Source organism: Megalops cyprinoides, chromosome 20 (assembly GCF_013368585.1).
Source record: "Megalops cyprinoides isolate fMegCyp1 chromosome 20, fMegCyp1.pri, whole genome shotgun sequence".
Classification (NCBI taxonomy): Eukaryota; Metazoa; Chordata; class Actinopteri; order Elopiformes; family Megalopidae; genus Megalops; species Megalops cyprinoides.
In genome coordinates, this window is record NC_050602.1 from 12729140 (window position 1) to 12756351 (window position 27212).

The following is a 27212-nucleotide window of genomic DNA, read 5'->3' on the forward strand; positions in this document are numbered from 1 at the left end:
ACTGTAAGTTTCTCTTGTACTCGGATAAAACTTTTTTTTTTGCTTTTAAATGTCACGCACGCACGCACACACACACACACACGCGCACGCGCACGCGCACACACACACGCGCGCACGCGCACACACGCGCGCGCGCGCACACACACACACACACAAAACTAACCAGAAGACCAACTGCAATGAAGGGAAAGCTGAGAGTAACATGTCAATCCTGTGGGCTCATACAGAGCCGTGGATTAAACTAGCAGCTGTCACTGAAAAAAGGGCAAACCAGTGTACAGTAGATATGACAACACCTGCCAAAATTGTCCAGGGCCAGACATAATGGTTTAATCCAGCATAAAAAGTCTTAAAGATGCTAACGGAGCACAAGATCGAACATCTCGGCTCACCCTCCCCCTTTTTTATTAAAGAATAATGACAGCACTACATCAGCATTCTTTATTTTTGAAAAATAAAACATTTACAGAACTCTTGTGAATTTTTTCTGCTTACATAAGCAGAAAGGCTATAGGATGTGTACGGCTTCTCTTTTAAAGCTGATTTCTCTATATAAGTTCAAGTTTTAATGATTGTTCTTTAAAATCCACTACAGGCTTGTTTGAGGGTCCTAAAACATCTGCAGGACCCCCGGTTCTGAACTGTAGGTGTCAAAGGCAGACATGGGGTTGGGGGAGGGGAGGAGGGGGGCAAACAAACATGCTGATAACCCCCAGCAGCCAAGGTCAATGTCCACTCCCCCCAACACCACCCCTAAGGACCCCTGAGGTCAACAGGAAGTCAAAAACACACAAAAAAGGCTTGCAATCAGAAATGTCCAAAAAAGATAGCTCCAGCTTGTTCACATCCTTTGCATTCTTCCTTTAAGGTGAAAGATCTGAATCTCAGGACAAAAAATATAACCACCTACTTCAGAGCTCCATATTTCATCACATATTACACATGATATCCATCAGGTCCCTTCAACATAATACATGAAATATTCATACGGTAAGCAACCTTAGTTTATACTGTCGGGTTATTTTTGTTCGTTGAACATCAGGAACACTGTAGATTTACGCTTTAAAACTGGAGATCAATCCACGAAACACCGGAGTGATGGCGCCACCAGTTCATATCCTGGCCTTTCATTTCATGTTTTTAGTCATTTGCTAGGCGAGAGGACAAAAAAAATGAGGAAATAAAAATAAATGATTGTATGATCACTCGGAAGACCCTTTCATATAGATTTATCACGGCTGTCTCTGCTCTGCACACGCCTTTCCACTCCAGTGCTCCAGGTGGCGGCGGCGGGCCTAGCTGTTGTCGGACTCCTCCTCGGCCTCGCGGAGCCAGGTGAAGAAGGCGGTGACGGACTTGAGGGCCACGCCCTTGCCCTGCTGCTCCGCGGGGTCTTTGCTGGACTCCCACTTGTAGAAGGCCTCCTCCTTAATCACGTCCTCGTCGTACAGCGTGTCGAAGAACATCCGCAGCAGATCTGAGGAAACGCACAGCGCTCACACACAGCCTGGAGTGCACACGCACACACATTCAATCGTGTGCTTTCACCTTTAATTACAAACCTGTACACATATACACACACACACACACACACAGGTTCAAACACTTCCGCAAATAGTCATATTAACGTGTACACAGACACACACACAGGTTCAAACACTTCCGCAAATACAGTCATATTAACGTGTACACACACACACACACACACACACACTTCCACACATACAGTCATATTAATGTGTACACACACACACACACACACACACACACACACACACACACACACACAAACACACACACACACATCCACACATACAGTCATATTAATGTGTACACACACACACACACACACACACACACACACACATACACACACAGACACAGTACTTACTGGCTGGCTGCTCCATCTTGACCATGAGGGCCTGCAGGGCATACAAAGCCTGCAGCTCCTTCTGCTCCTCTGTCAGGTACTTCTGCAGCAGTTTGGCCCTCAGCTTGATCTGCGCAGGATTCACCTTGTAAGGGTTCTCACCTGGAGAGAGATCAGCCCCCAAAAACACGGTACAGTTACAGAACCATGCGAACAGATGGCATTTTAGTACAGTCATTTTTGCTAAATGTAATGGCCAGGGCGTAGACAATTAGTCACAGATGCACACACACTCCTGCCTGTCTGTCTGTCACACTGGGTGTGGCTTGTAATGTGATCATCAAAGCCGAGCCGGGAAGCAAACTGAAAGTAATCAAATCCCACTGAAACATGAGACCACACTGAGAGTGCTGGACAATCGAGCGCATTTCACTTCCAATAATACTTCTGTGAACATTAAAAGCTCTTGCTCTCCGATGCAGGATATGAACTAACAACCATGATGAAATTTCTTGAGCTCAAGTGTGTATCAGGAGCTCCAAACGGAACAGCAGCTCCCCAACCAACTGATGTTTGTGCAGCAGACACATGTCTAGCAAGGGTGTGTGGACGGGACCTGCTCACCAATGATGGCTGACCGACACACTGAGGTCATCAGCGCCCGCACCAGCAGGTTGGAGTTGATCTGCTGCTTGTCCAGGTTTGCCTGTTGAAGGGGTCATGACACTGTCACCACAAGGGTCAAAGGGTCACAGGTGAGAAGGCCTTTAAAGAAGTGAGTGAGTGTACACGAGTAAAGGAAGCATCCGTTCTGTGGAAATACCCACAGGAACACAAGCGCTAAAACGCATATGCGGTCACACATACCTCAACCCAGTCAAAGATACTCTGGTTGCTGACGTTTTCCTGCATTAGCTTGTCCAGGCGTCTGCACAGCTCCTCAGAGGACATCTCTACTTTGCTGGGCTTCTCAGAGGCCTCTCCCAGTGTGAATTCCACTTTCTGCAGAGAAAACGGCTTCAGTCAGGCCCATTCCATCCCAGCCAATCCAAGCACCTCAACCCCTTGCTCGAACTTCACACAGAGCCCTCCTATACAACTCAGCCCCTCCCATTCTACCCAGCGCCCCTATCAGAACTCAGCTCCACCCATCTCAGCTTGCCCCTCCCATGCTAGGCAGCCCCTGCTACCCGCATACAGCGTTATCTCTGTCAGCCTCAGCCTCTCTGCTCCTTGCTGTTCACTCACCTTCTCTGTTACAAATTTGTTGACATCCTCATCCTCGGGCAAGAAGTCCTTCCAGCTGAGGCCCGCCTCTCTCCACAGCAGTCCTGCCTTCTTATGGCTCTGAAGGACAGGCAATCACACACTGTTAGTGTCACGTCCAGAGTGACATAACATTACATTCATTTAGCAGATGCTCTTATGTAGAGCAAAACAGAACATAAGTACATGTATTCAAGTTGACACACTCCACATGCGACCCAGGTCTGCAACACCACCTCACCCCCAGGACATGGGCCCGCCGGTGCCGACAGCGGGTCAGGCGGTACTCACCATCCCTTTGCATAGCAGGGAGAGGATCTCCACCAGCAGAACAGCAGCCTTGCCCTGTGGGACAAGCGGCTTTGAGACCTCCCTGCATGGGGGACAGAAGCAGGGGTCAGAGGGCTTAAACATTCTCTCATTGCTTCGGCCCTTCCAGACGCGGTGGGTGGTGAACTGACCTGAAGAGCTGGCCCATGGGGATGCCACCCTCATTCAGCATGGGAGTGATGATCTCAGCCAGGTAGAGCCAGATGTGGGGGATGTCTATGGCCATGTCTTCTGCCACCTCCAGGATCTCCTGCAGCCTGCACAAAACAGAGAAAACAGCAAAATCCGGTTTATATTACATTACATCCGGTTTATATCATCATTCTTAGCAGATGCTGTTATCCAGAGGGACTTACACGGGTTACAATTATACATTTTATACAGCTGGATATTTACTTTTTAGGTTAAGGAGGCAATTTTCAGTTAAGTACCTTGCCCAAGGGTACAATGGCAGTGCCCCAGCGGGGAATCGAACCCGCAAACTTCCAGTTATGAGCCCTGCTCATTACCACTCCGCCACACCGCTGCCCTTTAACGGCGTCCTTTTTATCAGCACGAACGTCAGAAATTCTGCCAAAGCAAGAGGCACCCGCTTGCAGCCACCGCCACAGACAAAGCAAATGCTAAGTCACCCTGAACGTGTGGAGGGCAGCATCCGCAGTGACAGCCTTAGCCATGTACACTGCCACACTCCTTCAGCCGTCAGCACTGCATCGGATCCAATCCCCAATCTCACCCCCGCCCGAGCCCTCACCCCTTGTAGTACTGCTGAGGGGGCAGGGTGCCCGCCTTCAGCAGCTGGTGCAGCAGGAGGCCCATGTGCTCGCGGGCGATGGTGCTCCTCTCCAGCGTCGACTCGACGCCATTCCGCACGAACACAAACAGCAACTGCGTCGAGTTCGTCTCCTGCACGCACTGCAGCGCCTCCTGCAGGCCGAACGGAGAACAGCAGGCAGGGTCAGGGAGCGGTTTAACGGGGAGTGGTGACCGGCCGATTTACGCAATTTACTGACTGATGTACACCGTTAACATTTAAATGCGGCAGTGCCCCGGCTGACCTTCATGTCATTGATATGCAGGAACTCCTCGATTATGGCCTTGGACTTCTTCTCGAGCTCGTCCTCGCTCATGGCGGGCTTGGCTGGGGCGGGCGGGGGCATGGAGGCCGACCCACGCTCAGCTGTGAATAAACATACAGTACCATACCATGCATTACTCTCAGAAAACACAGAAAAAGCACAGACAAACACTGAAAAAATACTGATTCCCTGAAAAAAGAGACAAAACCCTGAGAGGAGTCCGTCACTCGTCCGTCCGTCACCCATTAAAAACGGCTCACGGCATACAAGGACACGGCGCGTCGGAGTGAAGGTTGCGTGCGTCCCCTCCCCCCCTCTCTCACCCGCCTCGCGCCCGTGCCGGTCCCGCTCGTCCGTCATGCTGCTGACCCTGCGCAGGCTGTCGCCGGCCCCGCGCTGCTCCGTCTCCCGGCTGTAGCTGCGCTTGCTGACCGGCGGCCGCTGGCGGTCCGAGCCCCTGTCCTCCCGCCGCTCCGGGTGGTCGCCACCTCCGCGGCCCGGACGCTCGGACCGGTCGCCCCGCTCCCCTCGGTCCCGACTGGAGCTGCTCCTGCAGGAAGGGGGGGGTTTGATCAAAAAATCCACTGGCAAATTTTAGGAAGTGACATATTCCTGAGGTCTGAAAGCATCACACACGCCTGACTGCTTCAAACATGACTTCTTACGGCAATGATCCTCCAAAGGCAGAAAGACAGCCTGGAAAAATGACACGCAGACGGGGGGGGGGTGGTAGGCGCTGACCTTTGAGGGACCCTGCGCTCGCTTTCAGCAGGGCGGGGCAGAGGGGCGGACGAGGAGGGCTGCTGCAAGGCGGAGAAGCGGTTCAGGGTGCTCGTGGTGGGACGTCCCGTCTCTGGAGCTGTGGGCGAGATGAGGCTGAGGGTTTTACCTTTGACGCTTTAACCGTTGCACCACACTGAAGAGATGCTGGCTTCATCACTTTGTAGGGGCAATTTTTTCAAAAATAAACAACTAAAACTAATACTCTCAAAACCTCTGACCTGTGGACACAGCCTGTGTGCATCTATATGCATGTCAGCATCAGTATGTGTATGTACGTATGTGAGACACACTGTTAGCATATGGATATGTATGTGGGTGTGTGCATGTGAGTCGGTCTGTCTGTGTGTGTGTGTGTGTGTGTGTGTGTGTGTGTGTGTGTGTGTGAGTGAGTGAGTGAGTGAGTGACACTGCTTATATGTGTATGTGAGTGACATTGCGTATATGTATGTGTGTGTCTGTGTGCATGCGTCTATGTGCATGCGTGTGAGTGCAATGCGCGCGCGTGCATTAGCACACACTCGTACCTGACTCCCCGCTGGGCTTGGAGCCTGAGCCCCCGCTGCTGCCCTTGCCCCAGCTACCCCAGGAGCCTTTCCCTCCGGGGGCAAGAAGCTGATTGCTGAGGTCCAGAGCTCCAGGCTGAGGAGAGAGGAGGACAGAATAAGCAGCCACTTCAAATTAAATCAAAATCAAATTAACCTAATTAAATCAATCAATCAAAGCAAAAGACTGCACAGGGCCGAAAAGCTACTGTACTGAAACAGCTTCCAGCCTGTTAGCACGCCGGCTGGGACAGAGGATCAGACAGATTCGAGATTCTTCATACGAAGCCGATCCAGCGCAGGTACGGGCCTCACCTTGGTGATCTTGGTGAGTCGGCTGGGGTCGATGGGGCGGTTCTTGGAGATGGGGACGGTGTTCCAGCCCTCCTCCTGCGGCTGGCTGCCGCGGCCCCCCATGGGGTGCGGCCCAGCTCGGCCCCCGCCCCCGCCTCCACCCCCGCCCATCCGGGTGTCCTTCTTGGAAAGGAGCTGCTGCTGCACCTTGATCTGCTCCCTGTGCTCCTCCAGCTCCGCCTCCTTGTGGATCTGGTCGATGGTCTTGGGCCCCTGGTCGCCCCTCCTGGGGACCCAGTTGTTCTGGGAAGGAGAGGGGTTAAGTGAGAAGAGGACCCGCCAGAAACTCCTCTGGGAACAATTACTAGGGATACAGAGTGGGGAGGGTGAGAGGGACACCAGGGTGAGGTTGGGGGATGTTACCCGTCTGAGGTCCAGCACATCCTGCAGCATGAATCTGATTCTGGACGAGGTCTTCCTCTCCTTGATGATCTTCTCCATCTGGTTGAAATACTGGTCCATACGGGGCTACACATACAGGGGAGACAGTGTAGCATAGTGGTAAGGAGCAGGGCTCGTAACTGAAAGGTTGCTGGATGGATTCCCCACTGGGGCATTGCTGTTACACCCTTGTGCAAGGTACTTAACCCACAACTGCCTCAGTAAATATCCATCTGTATAAACAGGTAACATGTAAAAACTGTAACCTATGTAAGTCACTCTGGATAAGGGCATCTGCTAAATGCCAATAAAGTAATGTAACGTGAGACAGGCTGCGCGGTACCTTGGCCTTCTCGAAGTCCAGGTCCTTGCCGATGGTGGACAGCAGTCGGCAGAGGCACTCCAGCGACTCCTCGTCGTGGTTCTTCAGCAGCTTGACCACGCAGTCGTGCATGATGGCCTCCGTCAGCATCTTCAGCTTGAAGAGCTCGCCGATGAACTTGATGTTGCCGAGCGACCGCCGCCGGGCCTTGTCCTTGGCCTCCTCCAGCTCCTCCTTCAGACGCTGCCGCTCCTCCTCCTGGACCCCGCAGAAAGCCAAGCAAAGGGGGGAAAGGGGAAAAAAAACAAGACATTTTTACATTTGCTTTGTCTTCCACGCTTGTACAGGACTGATGACCTGTCCTTTTACCCTACGACAACCCTGGAATAGATTCCTAGAATTACACAAATGACCTCTGACATGCAGGGTGGCTCCACACCATCATGAGCAGCCACTTTCATACCCCACTGCCCTTTGCCTGTGACACTTACTCCATCTGTACCCCACACCTGACTCAAACTTAGTCTGTCCCTTACCTAATTCCCCTATAATAAACCCAGCCACACTACCTCCCCACCCAAGTTTACCACAGTGGTTGCTTCCAGCTCCTTCTGCTTCTTCTCGAATATCTCGTCGTTGTCTTTGTCCTTCTCAAACTCCTTCTGGCAGCGGTTGAGCAGCAGCTTGCGGAAGTTCACAGTGACTCCCTGCTTGTCGGCGGTAGGGACTTTCAACTGGGGAAAAACAAAGATTTTAAAAGAAGCTTTGATCCTTTATTCTACTCCTTAATGTCACAGAGAGTAGGTAGGACAGGAGAAAGGGAAAACCGCATATTCAGGACACGTGACAGACAGGAGGTGGCTCCTCAGTATCTCAAACACATCAACAGACTCTAAATGGACAGACAGTTGGACAGACAGCTGGACAGATGGCTCCATCGGCTCACCCCCATCAGGCAGCGGCACATGTTGGCGTAGGCGACGGAGAAGTTGGGCTCGGAGATGGCCTTCTCGAAGATGAGGTCGATGACGCCCTTGAGCCGCTCCTCGGTGTCGACGGTGAGCTCGGTCACCTGCTTCATCAGCTGCTGGAACATCTGCGGCGTCAGCTTGTTGAGGATGCTGCGCACCCGGCGGAACAGCTCCTGCGTGCGGGCAACCTCGGGGTCCTCCTCCCCCCGCTCCTCCGCCCCCGCCTGCTTCTTCAACGCCGGCTTCCACGCCTTCTCCGCCTTGTTGAGCTTGATGTCCTCGTTGAGGGACACGCTGGCGATGATCTTCCGCGGCTCCTTGCGCGGGCCCTGCTGTGAGCGCCGGGGGCCGCTCATTCCAGAGGGCTGGGGGAAGGGGGGGGCAGAAGAGGAGGACAGTCAGTATACCCCCAATGCACCCCTGCATGAAATCTGTTCAGAATAGGTGAATCCCATTTCAGTGAATCCATCTGACAAAGTGAATCTGAGTAAATGCAAGTAAATGAATAAAATATGAGTGAATCCATCTGACCAAGTAAGTCAGAGTGAATCTGAGTTGTGGGTGGGGCATACCCACACCTCCACAGGAAGTAAAAAGGCAAATATACTCACTGGGCCTCTGCTGCTCGAGGACTGCCTTCCCAGGTTGGCGAAAGAGGGGGTGAAGTCAGGACCGCAGTTCATGCCAGTCATACGACCGGGGTCCGGGGGGCGCAGTGGCAGCTTGTTGGCCTGGAAAGAGAGAGGAACCAATCAGACCATTCTTATGGGTTTGTGGGGAAAAGCGCAGTAAGTCCACCAAGCCAGCAGGAGGCAGACGACGCTACCTTGTCCAGGACCACGTCGCTGATGGTCGGCAGGCCCTCGGGTTTGTGCATGCTGATGCTGATGAACTGGAAGCCCAGCAGGAACTCGCGGTCGTACGTCTTCTTCGCCTCGGGATTGAGGGGCTTCCACTCTTCTGGGGTGGAGAGAGAAGGGAGCGAGAGAAAGTGAGTCAAGCACTCAAAACCAGCAGAAACACCAGCAAACTACTGGCAGAGCGCTACCTTCTTTGTACTGGTATTTCAGGTCCGTAGGCTTGACGGCCTCAGGCTCGACGCTCCCGGCATCCAGCTTGTCCTCCTTCTCCTCCCAGGTCTCATCTGGCTCCTCTGTAGGCTTGGCAGCGGGGGTCTCCTCCGCGGGCGTGGCAGGGTGGGGTCCATCAGAGGCCAGGGCGGGGGACGGCTCCTCTTTCTCTGCCTGGACCAGCTTTGACTCGGGGGCACTTTCCACCACCTGCTCCTGGGGGTTTTTAATATGACATTTACACTCAACATTCAGAAAAACATCCTGCACTGACATCTTGTAGGTTCAGCCTGCAACCACTAGGTGGCAGCAAGTGTGCCCGCCACATGAACATGCTCATGACAAATTGCCCGAGTCTACCAGCACATACTGTCAAAATGAGAAAGACATGCACAAATGAAGCATGACAACAAAACTGGCTATTATAAGTGAACCGCATATAATGAAGTTAAACCAGCTGACAGCAGCACTAAAGATCTCCAGTCTCCCTCGCCTCCTTCTCCACCACCCAGCACAATATCCTCGACCAGAAAAAGCAGACAGCGCTCTACCCCCCGCAAACACACCTCTTTAAAGGCATCCAGGAGATCTCCCACAGCCTCCTTCCTGTTCAGGTCCTTCAGCTTCTTCCTCTTCTTTGGCACGGACACTGCGGCTGAGAGGGGGCAAGGAGTGGGTGCACAGAAACACCACTGTGACTGAGCTAACAGACCCGGCGTGTGGCATCACACATGGCCAGGACTGCAGAAACACTGGAATCAGTGCTCCCTTGGTTCCCATGCGAAAGTTAGGGAACAGTACTCTCTCCCTCTCTCACTTTCTCTCTCTCTCACACACACATAGACACACACACACACACACACACACACACACACACACACACAAACACACACACAAACACACACACAGACACACACACAGACACACACACAGACACACACACAGACACACACACAGACACACACACAGACACACACAGACACACACACACACACAGACACTGCTTTGGGCAGGGTGTGCCCCAAAGCACTGATCCAGGATAAGCTAGCCAATCCCTAATATCTGACACACCCATTTTGTGTTAAGAGCCGAAGCACATCCAGATCAGAGTTTGAGTGCAACTATCTATCTCTACCAGTAGATATCGACAGCAGTGTGGCATCAAGGCACCTCAGGTATGCCTAGGCTACCTCCAACATCATAAGCGCAAACATACTGAGCGCTCGTCACTGCACAAACATCCAATTTACACAGCTATAATAACTGGGCAACCCCGCTGACACCAATTTGCTACATACAATAAGGCAACGCAAAATGCTAGTGGCATTATTTTAGACATTCAACATTCACTGACAGATTACTGGTAAGAAAAAATGAAACAAATCACAATTTACGGAACCGACTGCATTGACTCCTCCGACTTTGTAAAGCAAATCTGTGGTTAGCTGAAAGCAAGACGAAACTGCTGGCTAGCCATTTATTGAGCAACTCATATAAAACTGAGCATGTTAATTCAACTGTACTGCACAAGCAGTTGGCTTTTATACTTTAGATATATATTAAGGTACTTTAATAAGGTACTCAATTCACGTAGTCTGCTGTTCAAGGTTTTTTGTCTTTGGGGGGCAATGAATAGGTTGCAAAAAGCAGGTGTGGCCGCTTTTGCAGGGACACTATATTACACAAGATTGAGAAGCATTGACCCACAGCCTCTGAGAAGCTCACCTTGCATAGAGGTCTCCCCAGCAGGGGCACTGGTCGGGAGTGGGGGCGTGCCCCTCTGCTCCTCTATAGGCACATGCGGTGTAGTGTCAGGGGTGACGTCTGGTGTTGGCATGGCAGGGGTGTCCTGTGGCTGGGCGACCTCGGTTTCGGCGACGGGGCTGTCCTCTGACGCCCCCTCCGGGTCCTGCTGTGCCAGGGGAGGATGACCGTTGGGTAGTTGCAGCTCCGGAAGCGGGGCTGTTTGTGGCTCCGCAGCGCCCTCTGGCATGGTGGAGGACTCCGGCAGCTCTGCACTGACACCATTTGCAGCTTTGCACGGTGGGTTGGTGGGCATGGCTACGGGAATGGGGGTGGAGCCTGGATCAGCTTCGACGACTGCTAGGTCCACGCTCTCCTGTTCCTTCGCCTTCTCCCTTACTGCCCTCTCCTTCTCCTCTTCTTCCTGCTGCAGTCTGTCCACCTCAGGGGCGGGTGGCTGTTCCGTTGTTGCTATGGTTACTGCATGGTCACCAATGGCAGCAGGAGGAGACACGCTAGCAGGAGGTGGCGTGTGGGTGTCCACCCTGTCAGAAGCTGGGCTCACAGAGGGTATGGTGGGAGTGTCACCAGGAGTCTCTCCTGGGGGAACGGGCACCTCATCATGGGTGGAGACCTTGCTGTCTGTGTCAGGTTGACTCTCATCTGCAGGGGGCGCTGTGGAGACCGGCGCAGGACTCCTAGAGGGTGGTGGGGTGGGGGTTCCGCCAGCTGGGGCCAAGGACTTCTCTCCATCATCTGTGAGTGGAATAAAGAGGTCAGGTAAAAGAGGCCCTGCTCTGAGAAGCCCCCCCCAACTTATGCTCAAGTGGGAATCTCAACTTTAACATGACCACAACGTGACCAGACAAAGAAGCTCAAATTTCACCTTCCAGGGCTGTTGCCCCTATCTGACCCTATCTGTTGCCCCCTATCTGTCACACCTAAACGCACTCACCTGGTCTGACCATTGTGGGGGCGGGCAGGGCACTCTCCCCATTCACCTGTGCGTGGCTGCCTCCCTCTGACGCAGAGACCGCAGACTGGTGGGAGAAAAGAGGAGCTTGACTTCACAAGCAGATATACGGACTTCAGGTTTAACTAACATGCTGCCCCCTGTGGCTGGGCACAGACACAAGACTTAAGTAGATTTGCTTACCTGTGGGGGGGTGGGTGTTGAACCAGTTCTGACACCCGACATGATCTCCTCTGTGATGTCCCGGCCACCCTGGTTGGGGTCTCGTATTCTAATCTGCGTGTGAGAGAGAAGACAGCAGGGTTATGACTCTACTGCCCCCTACAGGCGTCGGTAAACACAGCGAGTGGAGAGGGGACTTTTGCCAGGATCTTCTCTCCCGCAGAAGCAGGTGAGGCAGGGGAAAACAGAAGTCAGGCCAGTCTGCCCCGGCCCCTCTGAGCGACTCCGTCAGATAAGGCGTTGAGCCCAGAGTGCAGGCTGAGACCTCAGATCTAGCAGTGTCATCTGCCCACAATGAGCGGGAGCCCCACAGTTCAGGAGCATACGGGTTGCTCAGGGTTATGTGCAGGACAGGCCCCTCTCCTCGGTTCGGCGTCTTCCTCTTCTCCCTGGTGGGACGCGGCTTATGAAAAACAGTTGCGTCTGGCATGCATATGTTGCTCTCGCTACGCCCTACGCTCCTGCAGAGGTTGTCACGGGAAGACGAGCCTAACCGGTGATTACAAAACGGGTGAAAAAATGCAAAAAATGCAAAAAAGAAAAAAAAAAAAAAAAGAAAAGGAAAAAGGAACTCCGCCGTCACGAGTGGAGGCAATACCACAACACACATGAAGGCAGAATCACAAGGGAACGACCGCTCATGGCCAGCCAAAAAGAAAAACCCATTCCACAGATCACACACACTCATACAAATGTGTGCACGCACGTAAACTCCGTTTCAGGATTACACACTAAAACTCATTTGACTGCATGTCTGCAGTATTCTGTGCCTCTCACGTTCCTCACGCCGCATGATGGAAAGGCACTGACGCGCACACACACACACACACACACACCCGGTGCCCCCGTGCGCCACAGAGGCACACGGCCCCGTTACCTGCAGAAGCCCCGACAGCAGAGAGCGGAGAGAGCTCGCGAGCAGACGGACCCCAGGAGCAGGCCTCTCTCATCCTGGGACTGGAGTACGACTCCGGCCTCACGCGCTGTGCAGAGGGCTGGGCAACGGTTCAGGTTTGCCGGGCTGCCTGCCTGCGCTTCTCCCAGGGACGGGGCCTCTCTCTCTCCCTCTCCCTCTCTCTCTCTCTCTCTCTCTCCCTGGCCGAGCGGCAGAGATGGAATGCGCCTCCTCCCACCGAGTGACACGCTGCACACGAGGGAGGGCTTTTGGGCAGACTGACAAACTAACACCCCCAAACTTTTTCCTCCTCACTCCCTTTCACTCCTTCCCGTTGCCTCTGCTTCTCTCCTCTCTTTTTCTCTCTTGTGCTCCCTCACTCAGCCCCGGTAAGGGGTGGGGGTGGGGGTGAGGGAGAGGGGGGAGGGGGAGGGGGGGGGTGCTACTGCCACAGCAGCAGCTGGAGCTCAGAGCTCATCTGCTTCCGGGATCAGTTTGGGGCGGGGGTAAAGCAACGTGGAGCCGCGCAGTGTGCTGACATGTCCTTCACTGCCGCCCCCTCCCCCTGCAGCCGGCTGCCAGCACAGCAACGGGGGGGGGGGGGGTTGCACAAGTTCAGTGCTTTCACCACTGCAAACATATGATACCTCATACCACACACTTGCGGCCACACTTTTCAAAAATGCTTTACACACAGCTGAGCAAAAACTCACCCACCTCTCTCTACTTAAAAGGGAGCTTCTGCTCAACTTTTGAGGTGGCTCACTTATTATATTATTATATTATCTTGACAGCTAGATTAGGCCTCAGCTCACGCAGGCCGGCCCAGTCCGAACAGCTCACGACAGGTAATGAGCACGAGCTCAAGCACATGGCAGCAGCCTCCAGTCAAAACAGAGGACAGTAACTTGAGCCGTGTACTTGGGACAAGTGCCCCAATAGCGCCACCTCCTGGAAACGTATGTGAAGTACTGCAGGATTTAGGTTTTGAAAATACATCACAACAGACAATACAACTAGGTTTATACATACATTTATGACACACTGTTTTACTGTTTTCCTCCTACACAACGTACAGCTGCTCTCTCCAACAGGGAAAACACACACACATCTCATCTTGTGTGTGGGCTTAAGTCTCTGAGGGGCTCAGTTGGCGAAAGCATTTGTTCCACGGAGAGGAGCGAGACGCAGTGCCATGGGCCTAATGTACAAAAGGCAATTCTCAAGAAAAAAAATTGTGAAAAAAGCCTAAGAAAGACGTATGAGCTCTTGAGAGATGCAGAGGTGGACACCCCAGCTTCAGAAAGTAAGAGTCCTGCCACATATTTGTTCTAGCCATTCATTACACCAACTGAATTTAATTAGCACAACTCTTCAGCCAGGTAGAGGAGCTAATTAGTGAAATCACCTTGTTTAGTGAATGACTAGAACAAATACATGGCAGGACTTTTACTTTCTGAAGCCGGGGTGTCCGCCTCTGGAGAGATGACAATTCACATCAGAACGTCACACAGTGCAAGGTAAAGGGACCACCAGTCCTGCAGTGGCCAGTGGTGGGAGGCCCTATAACTGCCTTCTTGCGCTCTAGTGAGTAGACCGACATGTGGAGGAAGATGCAGGTGTTAAGGGGTGAGCGGACAGACAGACATGTGGAGGAAGATGCAGGTGTTAAGGGCGAGAGGACGGACAGACAGACAGACAGACATTGTGGAGGAAGATGCAGGTGTTAAGGGCGAGAGGACGGGCAGACAGACAGACATTGTGGAGGAAGATGCAGGTGTTAAGGGGTGAGTGGACAGACAGACAGACAGACATTGTGGAGGAAGATGCAGGTGTTAAGGGCGAGAGGACGGACGGACAGACATTGTGGAGGAAGATGCAGGTGTTAAGGGCGAGAGGATGGACAGACAGACAGACATTGTGGAGGAAGATGCAGGTGTTAAGGGCGAGAGGACGGACAGACGGACAGACAGACAGACAGACAGACGGACGGACAGACAGACAGACAGACGGACAGACATTGCGGAGGAAGATGCAGGCGTTAAGGGCGAGAGGACGGACAGACAGACAGACAGACATTGCGGAGGAAGATGCGGGTGTTAAGGGCGAGAGGACAGACAGACAGACATTGTGGAGGAAGATGCAGGCGTTAAGGGTGCGAGGACGGGCAGACGGGCAGGTGGAGGTGTGTGGTACCTGCTTTCGTTCCCTTTTGGGCTGCATCTGCTGCTGCGGGGGCGTCGGCTGGGGCTGGGCGGCGTTCATGATGACGGGCGCAGCTGGCACGGCGGGGGAGTACTGCCCTTGGGCTGAGTAGTAGGCTCCTTTTTAGGGAGGGTGGAGAGAAACAGCGGTCAGCACTGGGATGGAACACAGGGGTTTCTCACGCTTCCGTTGCAAAGCTGGTACAGCACACGGTGATCAGCAGTGACCCCCTTAGAGGTCATCGATTAACTCGGGCGGGGTGTAAAGCAGAGGACCCGGGGTGTCTCTGACTCTTGTTTTTGGGAAATCACCTCAAGCCTCACACACCTGCGTCCAGAATGCGGACAGGGCCGCCAAATAACTCCCACATCATTGTCTTCGCCCCTCCACAGACCAGCCACTACCCCCTCGCCTTGCCCTCACCTAGAAGGTCGGCGATGGACCAAAACAGCAGAAGAATCGAGAGGGCAGCAGAGGCCAGAGGCAAGAGCCAAGAGCCAAGACCGGGGCGAGGGGGGTGGGGTGCGGGTGGGGGACGCCAACACCAGTTCACAAATTTAAGGTTGCCTTAAAAACCTCAGCAAGCGACTTGAAACCAAACCCAGCCATACTGGGGGGGGGGGGGGGGGGGGGGGTACCACAGCACAGATCTTCAGAGAGAAAACGCCAGAATGCCCTCACTCAGGGATACGCAGGGCCACACACACTCTCTCGCCTTGGCCTCGTGGACAGGGGCCGTCCACGCAGGACCTAAGCACCGCTAACCTCAGACATGCCCGGACTGCTGGACAGCCAAAGCCACAGAGACAGCAGAAAGTAGAGGAAAGGGGCCGGGTTTGGAAGGAGGCGAGCGGAAGCCCTGTCTCTTCTTCCCTTACCTTCTCTGAGCGGGGCGCACCCGAGTCAAAACCCACACCCAGCCTCTTCCTCCAGTCTCCCTTCTTCTCTCCTTCCCTCTCACACACGCACGCTGACTCACATTACAGTCTGTGGTGCCGACCAGGAGGAGCTGACTAAATATAGTCATGATCCAGGCAGGGAGAGAGGGAGGGAGAGGAACGGGGGAGGAAGAGAACGGAGGGAGAGAGAAGCGACGGGAGGAGGGGGGACACAGAGGGAGAGCAAAGGAGGAAGAAAGAGGGAGAAAGGGGGGAGAGAAAGGGATGACAGAGGGAGAGGGACAGAGGGAGGAAAAGAATGGGGGAAAAAAAATGAAGGGGGAATGCTAACTGCCTGCTGAGCGCTTATCCTTACAGTCTGCATGTCCTGGGCAATAAGAACATGCTGCCCAAGCTGTGTCACTCAGTACTGTAATAAATTCCAAAAACACCCTGTTCCCATGTGACAGACAAGCCTAAAGCAACAGATCTGAGTCTGCCCAGAGCATTCACTTCAAGCATTCAGCTTTATCAACGATGCCACCAAAGTTGGCTACATGTTGTTTTTTTTTTTTTTCTTCATTGGGCAAGTGTGGAGACAATCTGTATTGCCTGTACTGCCACGTCTAGATACACAAAATAACACAGAATCAATTTATATGGTGAATTCCAACCCTGTAACATCTGAAAGATCAGGGGGAAAATACAGAAAATGCTGTTTTCAAGAGGGGTCTTCATTTACATAGCTCATCCGTTTTTCATCTTTGCCTGTCTGACAGATCTGGCTTTAAGTAGAAAGAGCTATTAACGATGAAATTAATAATGAATAAATATATAAATAATTAAATCATAATAATAGCGCTCACCGCCAGACCTTTTGCATTTCTTTAACTTTAACTGCTTTCTTCCTCCACAAGGTATGCTACCGCAGTCCAAAATGATTGATGGGAATTCTGTGGCCTCATTTTGTACTGCTCATTTAAATTCACTTTGCCACAAGGCTATGCTTTCCTTCGTTGCTCAATTTTAAATTATCATCCCTGTCAGGACCTGGCTATATGGTATTGCCCTGAGCATACATGTGGGTTTTAGCTCCCCAAAAAAAACTAACCTTGGAAAGCATAGTTATGCAATGAAATACAGACATGCACAGGTGCAGACAGCCACTGCTTTCAAACTTTGAACCTGGTCAATGTATGCAGATGTCATCTACTCACAGCAAAGGCATGCAGTGAACACGGACACAGCGGGGGTCACTACAGGAGCAGCGAGAGTGTAGGCCAGACGGAGGAGATGAAAGAGGGAGATAGTGTTTAAGTGAAAGCGGCTGAGAGAGGGAGCGCATGAGAGTGGGGTGAGACAGGCTGTTAAGAGGGCGGAGAGAGAGTGTCTACGGAAGCGGGTGAAAGAGGGCGTCAGGGAAAGCGATCAATAGCACGTCGCGGATGGTGGGTGAGAGGGTACGGGAAACACGCAGACTCGGCGATCAGCGGCGCGGACCGGCACGCGCGGACCGCCGCGTGCTCACTCACCCGGGAAGCGCTGGGTGCCGAGAGGAGGAGCGCCGCGGAGACCGCTCTCTCGGCCGCTCCCTCTCCCCCGGCCCTCCCGCCCTCCTCTGCCGAGAGGGGGCTCTAAACGCAGGGGACCAGGAGGAGGGAGGAACAGGAGAGAAGGAAAGAGAGGGACAGAGAGAAGGAAACGGGCAGAGTGAGAGAGATCGAGAGGAGCTACAGATTAAGCAGAGTGACGCAGCATTTTAGTGCCACACGTACACCGTTAGACACAGACAGCCCCACCCCACCTCTCCCATACCATACCAAATACCAACAGCTCTCGAACACACACCCACAATAACCAGTACAGAGGAGGGGTTTCCACCTCCATCCCCCCTGAGCTACCCCCATTCCAAATAGCCGCAAGGAAGAGGACTGCACCCTCCCCGGTCCTGTCCACTCAGAGAAGAGTCTAGAGCTCCACGGTTAATGTTAGTATAGCCACAAGCTAGAGCCTCATTACCTGAACATCCTTGACATCACAGATCTTTTGACTTCACTTGAGGATTTTGACTTTAGCTGAGGATTTCAATTAACCTATGAAACCAATGGACTCAGAACTAGCCCCAGATGCGGAGACATTACCCAAAGGCTTAATGTTATTTCAATTTTTCCTGAGAAATTACGACCGCATTTATGCCACAATCAAGGGGAGAGGGGAATTAAAACGGGTGGGGGCAAATTGGTTGTGCCCATTTCTGAGCTCAGCAGCTCGTTATTGCTCAGATAATACGTACCGTATTCTGCCGGGCTTGATCCAGGGTAGAAGCCAGGGGTTCCGCTGGGCAACTGGTACTGTTGGGCCGTGGCTACATAGGTGGACCGGTACTGTGAGGGAAAGCAAAGACAGGGAATCTTCAACTACAGAACCAGAGCTGGTAAGGGATTCCACAGCAAGGGAGCGATGACCCCAGCAATCTAAGGAGAAATAACCCACGCTGCAGGCCCCAAGCCAAAGTTCATCAAACAGCACTGCCATACCAACCATAAAACCTGCACTGATAGTGTTACTGGAGACAGAAAATCAATTGGAAATTAGTGGCAACTTGTGCTGAACAACTCCAACTGAAAATAAAAAACAGCAGTAGTAAATTACAGCATTTCTGAATTCACCCACTGATGACAAAATTCACATTGGGTGTGTCTATGCAAAATGGGAGATCACAAGGAAAATTCCTTGAGACAGGAACCTAAACACTTACAATATGCACAAACAATTGTGGCAAAACATGTTTACCTGCAGTATGTAAAATGTAGGCTTTGGCCTTTGTGCAGTATAATTGAACATGGCTGACAAAGTGATAGATTCACGGCTTTTCAATATAAGCATTGATTTAACAACCTATATTTATTTCAACAAAGGAGTATTCTGTAATTAAACACCATCTGAGATGCTCAACTTGGATGCATCACCTAGACTCTCCTTGAATATCAATTTCCCTTCCATGCCTACTACGGAGGAAGGCTATTACGACCCCAGTTACCCTACAGTAACATAACAATTAATCATCCACACCTGCAGAGAATGCTAGGATCACAGGGCAACCATTCTCATTTGTCATATCATAGCCATTATCCACTCTTCTGTGATCACTTAGCTTTTCATCTTCTGACAATTCAAAGGACCAATCAAATATTCACTTGTACAAGTCGAAGTTCTGCCCTGCATTCAAAATTCCACTTCAAGTGAGTCAAATAACAGCTCAAAGTTCAATGGTTAAACCACGCACAGCGGTTATTTGGGACACCGTGATGATGCGAAATTTTCAACACCCAAACAGCAAGCCCAAAGCTGCACAGAAGTACAAATACAACACTGATATAAAAAAGTATATAACTGTCCACTTAGCAGACAATCGCAATGGCATTGTCAGTACAGCCTCATTGGCTGGCAATGCTCATAATACAATAGAGTCTTGGTGAACGACAAAAAACTAACACAACAAGCACGGGCTCAACTTTTAACTTGACAAGCTGAACAAGTATGAAACGAGGACCCCACTCTCGCACTGCCTACAGTTTTGTCTCGATCTGATCAAGAAATCAACTGCCCCCATCTGTGTCTCTGTGTAGCAGGAGCCTATTGATAAGAGTATGGGTGTCAGCTGCAGCCCTCTTTAAAGTACATCGAAATGCTCACGTTCACATGCTCTGAAAGCAGAGTGAAACAAAGAGCGCGAGGAAACGTCCTTGTTGTACAACACAAAAGGCTCAATTAAATGTTAAACAGCATTACATTTAGAAACTATTTGTTTAATAATGTTTATGAAAATTTAAGGCTAATTGAAAGCCAACAATCACATGTGATTGATAGAAATTATCATGAAGCACTGAATATTGGATGTTTGTGGTACATTATGTTATTGGCATTTAGCAGACGCCCCTGTCCAGAGCAAGTTACATAGGCTACAACTGTTGCATGTTATCCATTGGTACAGCTGGATATTTACTCAGGCAATTCTGGGTTAAGTAACTTGTCCAAGGGTGAAGCAGCAGTGCCCCAATAGGGAATGGAACTAGCAACCTTTTGGTTATGAGCCCTGCTCTTTACCACTATGCTACACTGCTGCCCCATATGTATTAACAAAATATACATTAAAAAAATCTAATGACGAGCAATGTTTTGTGGAAATTATGTTAAAATGTACAGTGTGAATTGCTTAATATTTTATAGTGTAGTATATTAGCTTCCTTTTTTCCCATTTCTTACAAATGGCTGAAAGGCAGAAAGCAACCAGAAGTTTTCTAGCAGTGTGCTAAAACATAGATACCCTCACCCCCCCCCCCCCCCCCCCCCCCCACAAAAAAGGCTATAGACAGCTACAGGTGTACCAGCTACAGGTATGCACTGTGCGTGTGTGTTCAGTTATACCATATGTAATGACGTATGCTCCATGTATGGCCGCATAGCGTGTGTCTGAGGCGGGGGGGCTACCTGTGCAGGCGGGAAGAGGTAGGCGGGGTTCTGTGAATTTCCAAACGATAGCTGCTGCTGGGGGATCATCATCATCTGTGTCCCAGGCTGGAAGACGTGGGTCGGCCCTACAGGCCGCGGTGCGCTGCTGGTCTGAACCCGGGGGGAGGCACCGGGCAAACCGGGCCGGTTCTGGTAGTACTGCTGCAGTGTGGTGGGGGCATCAGTTGGACAGAATAGGTCATTATGCTCCACAGTTCACATGCAGTACCAGTCAAAAGTTTGGACACACCTGATTAAGATAATGGGAACATTTTGACCTAAAGATTTACGCTTAAATGTTTGCAATTTGTTTCTTAGACAAATAAATTGTGCAATTGATGCTTATGCATGAATGTATTTAAATTTTTATTTTTAAAAATATTTTTGGCTACTCTGAAGAATGTAAAATATAAGATATCTTTGACTTGTTTAACCCTTTTTGGTGACTGTATAACTCCATTTGCATTATATCACAGTTTTGATGTCTTTCCTATTATTCTAAAAGGTGGAAGATAGTATAAATAAAAATATTTGCTGTATCTAAACATTTGACTGGCAGTGTACACAGATAACGTCTCTGACGGCAGGGACAGACGGGTGCGAGCAGCGATGGATTTGATTTTGATGTGAGCTCTCGCTGTGCTCACTATTAACGTCCGGGAGGAAGCAGAAGAGCAAGGAGGCAGAAGGCATTACCTGCAGCGGTCTGAATCCTCCCTTCAGCAGCACAACACACACGAGAGGAAGCAACACGGAAAACGGAGAGGGAGAGAACAGGTGAGACGCGGAGAAAATGTGAGAGAGCAAAGTGATGTCATTAGCCACAGGCAGTCTGTCCACAGAGGCCCGCGGACATCTAATACGTCCGAGCCCTGGTCTCCCTGTTTCAGCCAATGTCGCATTCAACAGTTGGGACCAGCTCCAGGTGTTGATACCCGTTGGTGTAAATCACGAGGCTTTACAGCAAACTAAGTGGACAACAAAAGAGGGAGGTACAAGGCCAGAAGACAGCTGTCTAACATGCAGGAAGACATGCTACGCTACCCGAACCGGCAGCTCCCTGTCAGTTGTAAGTGACTCTACACACACAACGGTCAGTCAGGTTGCCACGGAAACCAGAAATAGGATACTCTAGCAGAGCACGGAGGCAGGGACAGTGACAGTGAGAGGGAGAGAGGAAATGAATGAACAGAGCTCCCAGGTCCAAAGAGACATGAGTCACTGCTATGGGTAGAAGTGAGGAAACTCCACAGCTGTTGGAGTGGCATACCTGGCGAGGTTGTGGGGCTGCGTTCATTTGTGCCGATGGGGTCGCAAAGACAACACCAGTGGGCTGACCAGGAGGAAAGGCGGTCTGGGGAGGGTGGAGACAGTATCACGCATTTTTATCCTGAATTAGTTGTAGCAGAAAATGTGCTCTGTGTTTCTGAAACTTGCTAAATTGTTCACACATGCATTTTAAATTTTGTGTTAAGAGAATTGTGGCACTTGTTCTAATTTTCATATCTTCTCATCCCTAGCCACTGCAAGAAGTTGCCATCTGATAGGCTATGGGTCATAAAGGCAATCTCATAGGCTGTGTGTTTTTCTTACCTGTAGAAGTCCAGGGGAAGGGGCAGGGTGGGGGGCGGAAGGGGGTGTTGCTATTTGCTGTGGCACTTTGTTCATCTCATCTGGTTCCGCATGGAGAGCCGCAGATCTGTAGACAAATCTGAGGAGGAGCGAGTGAGCACCAGTTCAGCAAGATAACTTCAACAGAAGGAGGGGAAATGAGAGCAGTACACCACCTACACTGGTGAGATTCTGCTTCTCCCGCCTACAGGAGCAGGGCCCGGCTGAGTGCCAATGTGGTGGTCTCTTCCACAGTCACGTTCTGGGGGGGGGGGGGGGGGGGGAGAGACAGGCGAAAGAAGAGGGAGCGAGATGGGGTGGGGACAGGGGAAAAAGGAGATAAATAACTACATTTGCCCACATCCCCAATTACCCAGCACAGCTAACACAAGTGACAGCTGAATGCTGACCACTGCTCTTTTAAAAAGCAATACAAAAAGCCTGCCTGCGTACACCTACGCACCCAAACTAATGGGCAGTTTTAAGGTCAGCCTGTAAAACACCAAAGCTTCCAATGGTGACATCAATAATGATGTCATCAGAGCGTGAATATGGGGACCGAGGAACCAGATGGTCATGTGCTTACATAGCGAACAGGAGGCAGCCATCTTTTGGGATCAATAATCATTCACTGGTAGGAGGGGCTCCCTTTACAGTGCCCCAGGACAGTTGCAGGGCCTACAGTTTCCACAGGGATGGCATACAATAGGCAGGTCAGAGAGTGAGCCCATATCTTAACGATCTAACAGATGGCTGACCTGCGGGGAACACCCAGAGCAAGAGGTCACATTACAGAACCTCTGCTCAACTGGAGGTCAGTCCTGGAGAAGAGGAATAGCAGGAGGAGGGAAGGCACACACTATTTGTTTAGCCTAGATAAGACAGTTGTGTGGATCCACTAATATTTTAATTATACATGGATAAGAGCGTCTGCTAAATGAATGTAATGTAATCTATACAGATGTGTCAATCTAACTGCGTCCACGGTTGGATCATTAAACGCATTGGTGACTCACCACCAATGTCTAAATTCCACAGATGCAGGGCTACTGAACCCTTTTCACCTAACCCTAAAATCACCCAATTCTCAGCTAACTGACACAGTACACACCTCCAGTATGGCGAGGACAATCTGTGACCCACCTTTGATTCAGTGCTGCTGTTCAGTGTTTCTCCTTCATATCCTGCAACAAAAAAACTGGATTCGGTGCCCCTGAGTCAGATGAAGAGTACAAAAGCAACGTCCCAACTCACGCTACAACGTCACGCTACCCACTATGCTCTACCCACTACTCCACAACCATGCGGACGGATAATTAACAAAGACCAGACTAACGCAGACTCTTTCCGCTCACAAATTTAGAAGCCTTTTTCAGTAAAGTCCCGTTTGTCTCTAGAATCGTTTGCCCACTGCACATGGCTCTTCTACGGCAGGTGACATCGGCAATGCTCATTTATGTTCATTCGCGCCCACATGGTAGTTTGGAGCATAAAGTAGACATGATGGAAAAAAAAAACCACACTTTAAAGTAAAATGTGATGGACACTGCGACGCGACGCCATGGAGCTTGCGTCTGCCACAGGCACCAAGCGCACCACGTGGTTCCTGCTTCTAGTGCCCAGTTTGTGCCTTTCACGCTTTTAACACACGTTTGCACAAACCCAAAACGTACACATTACGGAGGCTGTCTACGCTTTATTTAAAGACTATCACTAAACTAAAGCACAAACGCATTCTTCCAAGACGTTGCTGGTCAAAATAACCAACTATAATAGGTTTTATAGTTTTAAAATGCTATTAGGTTTTTAACAACTCGTGACTTAAAAAGAAGGGACGCCAGATTAGCGTGCTCATACAAAATGGCCATTTCAAACTTCAGTTGGCGTTTAGTACCGTGACGCTGTCTGGCAAATATTTTCACCACGTTAACGCCACGCCACGGAAGTCTGCTTTCAGTCTATATATACAAATTCAACAACAAGGTAGATTTACATTCGCTATATGCAAAGGTAGTTAACAAAGATGCTTCTGTTCGCCAGGCTTGTCGGCTGCGAGACAAAAAAAATTATGCAGTGCTCAGGAACCATGCAGGCTGAGCCTGATGTATGTAGCTACACCCCACAGGGAACCTATCTATAATGTTGTACAGTAGCCTAAAACATTAAGAATGGAGTATTGCCCCACCAACACTTAACGTTAACCTGACGGATGATATCCCAGCTAACAGATGGATCAAAATAAATTCACTTCGTGACACTTTCACTGGCTAGCTAGCGAGCCACAGGATAACCGATGCCGCATGTTGGAAGAACAGTATGCCACCTGCCAAGTTCATTTACGGACTGGCAAGGCATTCCTTCACTACAACTCCAAGCTTTGGCCACAGACAGTGACTGTCGCTTGAACAAGCTAGGTGGCTAGATTTTAGCTGACTATCAATGTTTGACCGACGTGTCCCCTGCAATGTCTGACCGCACAGGAGTGATTTCTACTCAGCTAAAATTACGAATGCCTTGATCCGCAAGGGTGATAAGAAATTGTACAAATGCTAGCTACAGACGATAGCTATGTTTAGTAGCCTGTTACCCTAGCTACAATTCAACAGCTAACTAGCAGTCTAAATTACTAAGTGATAGTAGTCCAAAAAACGACCAAATGGACGCATAAACCGTCCGTCTGTTAACGACAGACAGATAGCATATACAATCGCTAGCTAGGTTGCAAGCGTTCAGGGTTCAGATGTCAAAGCCGGTTACTGGCCACACATCGCGCAGCATTGCTGTTAGCGAACTGGCTGATGTCCAGCTCGTTCAAAAATATTTCTTCAGTTATTTCTCCAGTATTATTACCGTCACCCAGCTAATGTTATCTAACAGGTATTTAACTCAGCCCACTGTTAGCTTTGTTGGCGACAGTTTTCGTAAATGAAAATGGGACCAACGACATTTATCCCCCCATATTCTCATCAGAACTTTTCAAATCCATGCGTTAGCGTTGCCTAGCTCAGCGGAACACATTTTGTCCTTATAAGTTCAGTTAGCTCGCTACTTAGATGTCAGGTATGCTGAATGACATTTGTCAGCTTGTTTGATAGATAGCTTAATGTTAGCTAGCTAGATTCATGCCACAGTAAGAAGTCATGGCGTAAAAACTTCACCGGCTAACGTTAGCTTGCGAAGTGAAATCGCGGCGGACCTCATTCCAGTGAGTTACTGGATTAGAAAGCGATTGTCTTTTCACTGTTACGAGGTAGTAAATATATCTATTTACAGGAAAATAACTGTTAAACTGCGGACAAAATACCTGGTTGCTGGCTACGTAACATTAACGTAAGCTCATGCACTTCTTAAACTCTTGAGTTGTTACCATCATAAACATTTATGACAGGAATGAATCTAGTCCAGTGCTTAATACAGCCAGCTACATGAGTTATTGATTTTTTTTTTCTTTGGATACCGCTGGTAAGCTACTGAGTTAACTAACACTCACGGGGCCTTGCCAGCGACCTACATGCCAAATGGATAAACCACAGTTCTCCCGACATGACAATTAGCTGGCTAACTAGCCAATTTACCGCCTCGTAATGTACAATCTGACAGGTTAGCTAAATGCTTGCAGAAACAGGGCAAACAAGTTAACTGGCAAGCGGAAAGTTAGGAGTTGCTAAATTGGCTTTCAAATACCTGCATAAGAACACAATGCAGCAGACAGCTAGAGTTAAAAGAGTTACTCGGTTGTTAGCTGGCTAAGTTAACATTAGCTAGTCTGTATTAGCTTTTCGATGGTTCTGAAAGCTTGCTAGCTAGCCGGTTTCCAATGCCTTTTTGAAGAACAGTTCCCATACCTCTTTCAAACGATCAATGACAGATTAAACGTAGTTTGTTAACTAATACATATAGGTAACCTAGGAAATTGCTTACCAGGAATTAATTGAAGTTATGAAGACTGGAGAGAGAATGGGGCTCGCCTTTCTGTACCTCGTAAGCTATATCCTCGCCAGTTTCATTAGCTAGATAGCTAACAGCTAGTTCAATTCACTTTGAAAGTCGTTCATATCCTCAAGCTCCAACGGGAATGGGATGTCCTACCCCTTTTAATTGAATGACTGGGGTGAGAACTGACAGTGTTTTAGCTCAATCTGTAAATCCCTTGAAATGTGCAAAACAAAAACAGAAGCAAACTTGAACAATACGGCCCTGGGAAAGGATTATTGACAGAGCATGTGCCCCCGGGTTGACCTGCAGGCCTGGGGGTCCATGCTTCAAGCGTGGATGGACGCGGATTGACGGTGAGCTCGCCGCACGGTTCAAATTTAGCAGAGTTCATTGGGGAGCCATGCCATTACCTTTCTATCCGCAGAGCCGGACAGACTCTTTACAGATGCCGCATGGGTACTTCCGGGTTAATTACAGCATGCGATTCCCCTTTTTATGTGACAAAGCAGATATGGGGTCCTGAGCGGTCCTTGGTCAGCCTTTGTGTCTGCGTTGATCTTTTATGACATCTTATCCATTATTGACCATCTGTTTTAGCCTACTAAGGGATACAGATACTATGAGCATCCGTGGACCTGCATGTTACAAAAAAGATTCCCTAACATTTCCTCCCTCCCATTTTTATTTCAGGATCAATCAATATGGTATTCAGATCGATGACAGTCAGCTCATCGATTGATCGCAGGTTTATTTCCAAAAATATTGGTTTGAGTTGGCGTTCGAATACCATGCTTTCATAATTACATTAATTGGCCTCACTGCCTAGCGACTGGTGTCGAAAGTCTGCAGAGACAACACAAAGAGACGCAGGTAATGTTACGTTCAAATCTGCAATTGTCCCGACTTTTATTGACTGTAAAGTTTTAGGGGGTTATGTAACAACTATGGGATGTTGGCATCACACAACACTGTGTATACTAGTCATGGGCATTACCCGATACTCACGAGCAGTTCCACCAGTGTTGTGTAGTACCAGAAAATCAAACAACCCTGTTATTTAAACAATTTCAAGCATTTATCTTAGCTTTCTCTTTATCATATTAGGGAAATATAAATAGCTAAGTATATTTAAATTAACTGTTCATTGCCCATGTTTGCTGAGTGAATGCTTGTGCATACGGGCATTCATCCTTTAAGTAAAAAAAAAAGTATCGAGTGTGATAAATGGACACATCTGCTTGTTTGTTTCTAGGAACACCACAAATAAAA

The 27212-nt window shown here is 49.9% G+C and overlaps 1 protein-coding gene across 8 annotated transcripts; it reads right to left on the bottom strand.

Annotated features, from left to right (window-relative positions):
• Positions 1–463: 463 nt before the first annotated feature.
• Positions 464–26395, bottom strand: eif4g1a (eukaryotic translation initiation factor 4 gamma, 1a). 8 transcript variants are annotated; one of them, XM_036554058.1, is made up of 33 exons: positions 25929–26392; positions 23151–23191; positions 22188–22269; positions 21990–22107; positions 21667–21750; positions 21093–21113; positions 20376–20558; positions 18178–18268; positions 14998–15125; positions 11868–11960; positions 11667–11751; positions 10694–11467; positions 9535–9623; positions 8947–9184; positions 8725–8858; positions 8510–8629; positions 7874–8263; positions 7515–7661; positions 6949–7185; positions 6588–6692; positions 6186–6467; positions 5853–5967; positions 5287–5404; positions 4869–5095; positions 4525–4646; positions 4221–4393; positions 3598–3723; positions 3428–3509; positions 3119–3217; positions 2738–2872; positions 2495–2576; positions 1892–2032; positions 464–1477 (listed from the first exon to the last, which is right to left on the bottom strand). In XM_036554058.1, exons 4-33 carry the CDS (start codon positions 22062–22064, stop codon positions 1296–1298), a joined length of 4878 nt encoding a protein of 1625 aa, XP_036409951.1. In that variant the 5' UTR covers positions 22065–22107; positions 22188–22269; positions 23151–23191; positions 25929–26392; the 3' UTR covers positions 464–1295. The 8 variants fall into 8 exon arrangements, with proteins under 8 accessions (XP_036409951.1, XP_036409953.1, XP_036409950.1 ...); XM_036554060.1 differs by lacking the exon at positions 23151–23191 and having other exon boundaries at positions 26354–26395; XM_036554057.1 differs by lacking the exon at positions 23151–23191.
• Positions 26396–27212: the final 817 nt, after the last annotated feature.

What these genes read in the sequence shown, in the direction of transcription:
- eif4g1a (XM_036554060.1), bottom strand. Translation starts at nt 22,064, where the DNA reads ATGAACAAAGTGCCACAGCAAATAGCAACACCCCCTTCCGCCCCCCAC. An exon ending in CCCCACAATGGTCAGACCAG is followed by an intron (nt 11,468 to 11,666) that starts GTGAGTGCGTTT and finishes TTCCACTCACAG; the next exon opens with ATGATGGAGAGAAGTCCTTG. An exon ending in ACAAATTTGTAACAGAGAAG is followed by an intron (nt 2,873 to 3,118) that starts GTGAGTGAACAG and finishes TTTTCTCTGCAG; the next exon opens with AAAGTGGAATTCACACTGGG.